This window comes from Penaeus chinensis, chromosome 13, assembly GCF_019202785.1.
Source record: "Penaeus chinensis breed Huanghai No. 1 chromosome 13, ASM1920278v2, whole genome shotgun sequence".
Classification (NCBI taxonomy): domain Eukaryota; kingdom Metazoa; phylum Arthropoda; class Malacostraca; order Decapoda; family Penaeidae; genus Penaeus; species Penaeus chinensis.
In genome coordinates, this window is record NC_061831.1 from 2,811,077 (window position 1) to 2,818,576 (window position 7,500).

At 39.5% G+C, this 7,500-nt stretch overlaps 1 protein-coding gene across 1 annotated transcript in view; it reads right to left on the minus strand.

The window, feature by feature from the left end:
* The window catches only part of LOC125031876, a 12,506-nt gene extending 7,425 nt beyond the window's left edge, over nucleotides 1-5,081 (minus strand). The window contains 1 exon segment of the mRNA XM_047622867.1: nucleotides 4,656-5,081. Coding sequence (XP_047478823.1) covers nucleotides 4,656-4,701 — 46 coding nt within the window. The 5' untranslated portion in view covers nucleotides 4,702-5,081.
* Nucleotides 5,082-7,500: the final 2,419 nt, after the last annotated feature.

Consider the following 7,500-nt stretch of genomic DNA (forward strand, 5'->3'; position numbering starts at 1 on the left):
ATAAAGGATTTGCGGAGAGAAGGGAAGATGGGGGGGAGGAAGGAAGGAAGGAGGGAAGGAAGGAAGGAAGGTGAGGGGACGGAAAGAAGAAAGGAAAAACGAAGAGGAGGAGGAGGAGGAGGTGGAGGAGGAGGAGGAGGAGGAGGAGGAGGAGGAGGGGGAGGGGGAGGAGGAGGGGGGAGGAGTTGGAGGAGGAGGAGGGGTGAGGATAAAGGATTTGCGGAGAGAAGGGTGTGGAGGGGGAAAGAGGAAGGAAGGGGGGGGGGGAAGGAAGGAAGGAAGGTGAGGGAAAAGGAAGGAAAAATGAAGAGGAGAAGGAGGAGGAGGAGGAGGAGGAGGAGACGGAGGAGGAGGAGGAGGAGGAGGAGGAGGAGGAGGAGGAGGAGGAGGAGGAGGAGGAGGGATGAGGATAAAGGATTTGCGATGAGAAGGGAAGATGGGGGGGAGGAAGGAAGGAAGGAAGGAAGGAAGAAGGAAGGAAGGAAGGAAGGTGAGGGGACGGAAAGAAGGAAGGAAAAATGAAGAGGAGAAGGAGGAGGAGGAGGAGGAGGAGGAGACGGAGGAGGAGGAGGAGGAGGAGGAGGAGGAGGAGGAGGAGGAGGAGGAGGAGGAGGAGGAGGAGGAGGAGGAGGAGGAGGAGGAGGAGGAGGAGGAGGAGGAGGAGGAGGAGGAGGGGTGAGGATAAAGGATTTGCGGAGAAAAGGGAAGATGGGGGGGAGGAAGGAAGGAAGGAAGGAAGGAAGGAAGGAAGGAAGGAAGGAAGGAAGGACGGTGAGGGGACGGAAAGAATGAAGGAAAGATGAGGAAGAGGAGGAAGAGGAAGAGGAAGAGGAAGAGGAGGAGGAGGTGTGAGGTAAAGGGTTTGCGGAGAGAAGGGAAGGTGGGGGGGGGGGGAGGAAGGAAGGAAGGTGGGGGACGGAAAGAAGGAAGGAAAGAGGAGAAAGAGGAAGAGGAGGAAGAGGAAGAGGAGGAGGAAGAGAAAGAGGAGGAGGAGGAAGAGAAAGAAAGATGAGGGTGAGGGGCAAGGAGGAAGAGGAAGGAAAGTGTTAGAGAAGGGAAGGGAAGGTAAGATAAAGATGGGGGAAGTGAGTAAGGATGAGGAATGTGGGAGAAGAAGGGGATACGTAAAGAGAGGAAGATGGAGAGTAGAAAGGAGGGAATTGGTGGGGAGAAGGGGAAGGAGGGGAAAAAGGGGAAGGAAGGGGAAGGAGGGGAAGGAGGGGAGAAGGGGAAGGAGGGGGGAGGGAAGAATGAGCGGTGGGCGGGGCAAGAAAGGGAAAAAGGAGAGAGGAAGCGGGGGGGGGGGGCGGTGGAACAATGGGGGGAGGGAGGGAGGGAAGGTAGGGCGCGTGGGATGGGAAGATGAGTTATGGGAAGAGATGCAAAGAAGGAAAGAAAGAGAGATGGGAAGAAGGAGAGAAGGAGAGAAGGAAAGAAAGAGAGATAGAAAGAAGAAAAGAAAGAGAGATGGAAAGAAGCGAAGAAGGAAAGAAAGAGAGATGGAAAGAAGGAGAGAAGGAGAGAAGGAAAGAGAGAGAGATGGAAAGAAGAAAAGAAAGAGAGATGGAAAGAAGGAAAGAAAGAGAGATGGAAAGAAGGAAAGAAAGAGAGATGGAAAGAAGGAGAGATGCAGAGAAGGAAAGAGATAGAGATGGAAAGAAGAAAAGAAAGAGAGATGGAAAGAAGGAGAGAAGGAGAGATGGAAAGAAGGAGAGAAGGAGAGAAGGAGAGAAAGAGAGATGGAAAAAAGGAAAGAAGGAAAGAAGGAGAGAAGGAAAGAAAGAAAGATGGAAGAGAAGGAAAGAAGGAGAGAAGGAGAGAAGGAAAGAAAGAGAGATGGAAAGAAGGAAAGAAAGAGAGATGGAAAGAAGGACAGAAGGAGAGAAGGAAAGAAAGAGAGATGGAAAGAAGGAAAGAAGGAGAGATGGAAAGAATGAAAAAAAGAGAGATGGAAAGAAGGAAAGAAAGAGAGATGGAAAGAAGGAAAGAAGGAAAGATGGGAAGAAGGAAAGAAAGAGAGATGGAAAGAAGGAAAGAAAGAGAGATAGAAAGAAGGAAAGAAAGAGAGATGGAAAGAAGGACAGAAGGAAAGAAAGAGAAAAGGAAAGAAAGGGAGATGGAAAGAAGGAAAGAAAGAGAGATGGAAAGAAGGAGAGAAGGAAAGAAAGAGAGATGGCAAGAAGGAAAGAGAGATGGAAAGAAGGAAAGAAAGAGAGATGGAAAGATGGAAAGAAGGAGAGAAGGAGAGAAAGAGAGATGGAAAGAAGAAAAGAAAGAGAGATGGCAAGAAGGAAAGAGAGATGGAAAGAAGGACAGAAGGAAAGAAAGAGAAAAGGAAAGAAAGGGAGATGGAAAGAAGGAAAGAAGGAGAGATAGAAAGAAGGAAAAAAAGAGATGGAAAGAAGGAAAGAAGGAAAGAAGGAGAGAAGGAAGGATGAGGTTTAAAGAAGGAGGGAGGGAACATGGAGCGACGTGGAGAGAGAAAGAAAGAGAGAGAGAGAGAGAGAGAGAGAGAGAGAGAGAGAGAGAGAGAGAGAGAGAGAGAGAGAGAGAGAGAGAGAGAGAATGAATGCGATAGACAGATAGATCGATAGATAGATAGAGAGAGAAAGAAAGAAAGAGAGAGAGAGAGAGAGAGAGAGAGAGAGAGAGAGAGAGAGAGAGAGAGAGAGAGAGAGAGAGAGAGAGAGAGAGAGAGAGAGAGAGAGAGAATGAATGAGATAGACAGATAGATCGATAGATAGATAGATAGATAGATAGATAGATAGATAGATAGAGAGAGAGAGAGAGAGAGAGAGAGAGAGAGAGAGAGAGAGAGAGAGAGAGAGAGAGAGAGAGAGAGAGAGAGAAAGAGAGAGAGAGAGAGAGAGAGAACAGGAAGAAGGGAGAGAATGGAGAGGGAAGAATAGAGGGAGAGGGAAGGGACAGAATAAAGAGAAGATGGTGGATAGGGAGAAAATGAAAGAGGGTAAGGCAGAACGGGAGGAGAGAAGGGAAGGGAAGAAAGAAGAAAGAGGGAGAAGGAGAAGGGAGAAGAATGAAAGGGAAAGAGAGAAGAAGGAAAATGGGAGAAGAAAGAACGGAATGAAAGAGGAAGAAGGGAAGAGTAAGAAAATGAATAAAGGAGAGGAAAACGTGATAAATAGGTGTGAAAGAGGAGGAAGTAGAGAAGGAAGATGCAACGGGTGTAATAAAGAGAGGAAGAAGGGATTGTAAAGAAGAAGATAAAGAGGGAAAAATGCAAAAGAAAGAAAAGGGAAGAAGAAAGAACAGGAGAGAGATAAGATACAACAGAGAGGGAGGATAAGAGAAAGAAATAAAGAAGAAAAAGATGAGATGAGGAGACAGAAAAGAGAGAAAGCGAAGAAGGAAGCAGGGATAATAAATAAAGAAAGGAAGAAGGAAATACACGATAAAGCAATAGAGAAAAGGGGAAGGCGTGATAAAGAAAAAAAGGGTGGACAGAAGAGAAATATAGATACGGAAAATGAGAGAATGGAGAATTAAGAATAAAAGTGAGAGAGGTGGAAGAAAAAATAAACAAACAGAAAAAGTGGGACAGAAAACAGACCAAGGAAAAAGGGAAGAAGAGTGATAAATAAAAGAGACAAAGAAAGGGAAGAGAGAGATAAGGAAGAAGCATAAAGAAGGGGGGGGGGGGGATAGAGAACGATAGAGAAAGGACGGAGAAGAGAGGATATAATGACAGGGGAAGTGAGGAGGAAAGTAAGAGAGATAAAGGAGGAAGAGAGATGAAAAAAAAAAAAAAACGAAGAAAGGAAGAAGAGAGAAAAGAGATATAGAGAAAGGAAGGAAGAAGAAGTAAGAGGAAGTTAAAAAAATGAGAAAATGATAGAGAAGAGAGAAACAGTGAACTGAGGGAGGAAGAAAAAATAGAGAAAGGAGGAATGGAGATAAACAGATAAAGAAAGGAAAAAGAGGGAGATAAGAGAGAAAAAGAGAAAGGACAGAGAGAGATAAGAGAGAAAGAGAAAGGGCAGAGAGAGATAAGAGAGAAAGAGAAAGGGCAGAGAGAGATAAGAGAGAAAGAGAAAGTAAGAACGAATTGCATATCGTTATCATCTACGGAAGGTGACTTCCTGTCGCCTTGGATTTCTCTTTGCAAATCACTACTAATTTTGCATATTTGAAATTGCATACGGGAAAAAAAGGCATAAACTCTATAACGTATTTTTCTCTCTTAATTCTGTTTACCGGTAAAGCACGAATCACATATTTAATGTTAGTGACTTGCAAGGTTAAAAAGCAAATCCGTTAAGGTTAAAGGGGCCATAAAAAAAAAAAAAAAATGTTATTTTCAAGGTTGATTTAAAACCTGTAATGACCTTGCATAGGCTGACATATTTCCGCGACCTCTCGTCCAGCACCACACCACACGCAGCACAGGGACAATAATGATAAATAATATTAACCACACGAATCTATATCTCTCTAAACATTCTAAACACTAACCCCGTAAAATATCGAGAACTTACCTTCAGTTTTGGGTTCATTGGAGGAACGAGGCGATACACACCAATACACACCAAAATAAATATATAAAAAAGTCTCGAATTGGGACACAAAATAACACACACGAGAGAGAAAACGGACACAACACTACCCGCCCTTACACTCGGCTCCGGGACACTCACATGAGCCACGGGGAAGCACGGACCCGCACTCTCTCCTTCTACACATTACCGTCGCATCGTCGCTTCAGATTTCGTACCACCTAGGAGCTCGTCTTTTTTTTTCTTCTCTCTGTTTTAAAAATCACTTCGTTTGCTTTTTATCGATTATCGTTCATTTTCCTTTTTTTCTTTTTCTTTTCTTTGGGTGGGGAGAGGAGAAGATTTAATCGAATCTCTCAAATGGAGGAGGATCTGGGGAGCCAATCACTCTCTTTAGCTTCATCTTCTCACCGCTAAGCTATTCCTCGTCAACACTGTATCTGTCTTTGAACGCTCTTTACATAAACGCCGGGGCCACGCTCTAGATGCACACAAACGGACGCACAAACATTTTCCACTCTATGAATCACAGCCATTCACACGTACGTACAAAGTTGCACACATATTTCTCGCTTCTCTTTCTCTCTCTTGTCTATCCATCTCTTGTTCTTTATCTCTTTCTCTCTCTCTCATTCTCTCTCTCTCTCTCTCTCTCTCTCTCTCTCTCTCTCTCTCTCTCTCTCTCTCTCTCTCTCTCTCTCTCTCTCTCTCTCTCTCTTTCCCTCTCCCTCTCTCTCTCTCTCTCTCTCTCTCTCTCTCTCTCTCTCTCTCTCTCTCTCTCTCTCTCTCTCTCTCTCTCATTCTCTTTCTCTCTCTCTCTCTCTTTCCCTCTCTCTCTCTCTCTCTCTCTTTCTTTCTCTTTCTCTCTCTGAATATCCACGTAAGCATGTCTCACAGAAACGTACGCACCTACAGACACACATAGATGCATAGCCCCTCGCACCTACAAACACACACAAACATAAACATACTTCCCCCCACCCTCATTCGAACACACATACACACACACACACACACACACACACACACCCGTGCGCGCGCAGAAAAGAATGTGTGACGTCATCAACTTCCTGAAAATAAACAGTACGGCAAGGAAATTGAAAACACGTTAATTTCGACACGACTGTGACAGAACGGAAGTGAAAATTACGAAATATTGATAAACAAAATAGCTGAATGAATGTATCTTGACATATAGGTCATGATCTTTTTCTTCTTTTTATCTTCCTTTTTTTCCTAAATAAGCTGAATATGCATTAATCCATTTATCTGCCTATCCGCTCTTTCTATCTGTTTACCTAAATATTTGTCTATCTTTCTATGTGTATGTCTGTCTGTCCATTCATCTGTCTACTTAAAATCTAAACAGAAAAATTGGATTCAAATATCATAAATTACATGGCAGTGAACATAACATCAATAACACAAGCATAATATACACACAAGAAAGTAGAGTGATGTGAATATATAAAAATGTCTTATTCTTTTGTGTCTATTACTGATATTTCTTTAACCCCGCGCCTGCTGTAAGTATTCCTATGCGTTAAATCACATCTTATAATAATAATAATAATAATAATAATAATAATAATAACAATAATAATAATAAAAACGAAATATCCTAAAGCACAATTTAAACGCAAGGGACAGAAAGCGTCAAGAGCTGATCATGACACAAAAAAAATGAATATTGTCAGACTGATAAGATATAGCCCCGCGGGACACAACGCTCTTTTAAAGGAAATGGCGCCACTTACGATGAAGGTTATACACACACTATTATTTCCGAGAAACCAATAAAGCAAATGGTAAAAGAAACGATAAGAGTAAAATATCCAAAAATAATAGTTCTTAATTAATGAAAAAGAAAGACAACAATAAATGAATATACTGTTAATTATGGCAAGATAATTATGGTGCCATGATTATGATAATTGCGAAGATGGCACTAAAAGCCATATAGAGATGAGATAAACAGTAATTAAAGTGATGATAATAAAAAAAAAACTAAATACAGTGATAATGATAATAATAATTCATTATATACAGTAATGATGATCATAATCATTCATTATATACAGTGATAATGATCATAATCATTCATTATATACAGTGATAATGATCATAATCATGAGGGAAACAATAATGATAATAAAGATAAAAATTATGACAGTAGTAGGAATAATGATGATATTCATATTCATAATGATGGTAGCAATAATGGTGATAATGATAATAATAATAATAGTGATAAAAATGACGATGAAAATGCTAATAGTAACAATGATAATAATGGTGTTCATAATAATAATAACGATACTATAATAATGATTGTAATTATGATAATAATGATGATCATTATAATAATAGTTACTATTATTATCATTATCATAATAATAATGACCATGATAATAATGATATAGCAATAATAGCAATAATAGTAATGATAATAATGATAATAATAACAGCAATAATGATAATGATAAAACTAATGATAATGATTATTATAATAATGATAATAGTAATAATAATAATAATAATAATAATAGCAATAACAATAACAGTAATAATAATAATATAAAAAAATAATACCAATCATAGAATAATAATAATAATAATAACAATAATAAAATAATAATAATAATAGCAATAATAAAATAATAATAATAATAACAGTAATAATAATAATAATATTAATGGTCATTATCTACTACTAATAATAATATCATTATTAATATCATCCTTATTATTAATGATAATGATAATAACAATAATAATAGTAATGATAATGATAATGATAATAAGGAGGAGTAGGAGGAGGATAATGATAACACCAATAATGATAACAATAATAATAGTAATGACAGTGATAATGATAACGTGTGATATTGATAATGGTAACAATAATAGTAACATTGAATAACAATAATAATAATAATAATAATAATAATGACAATAGCAAAAATGATGAATATAATAATAATAA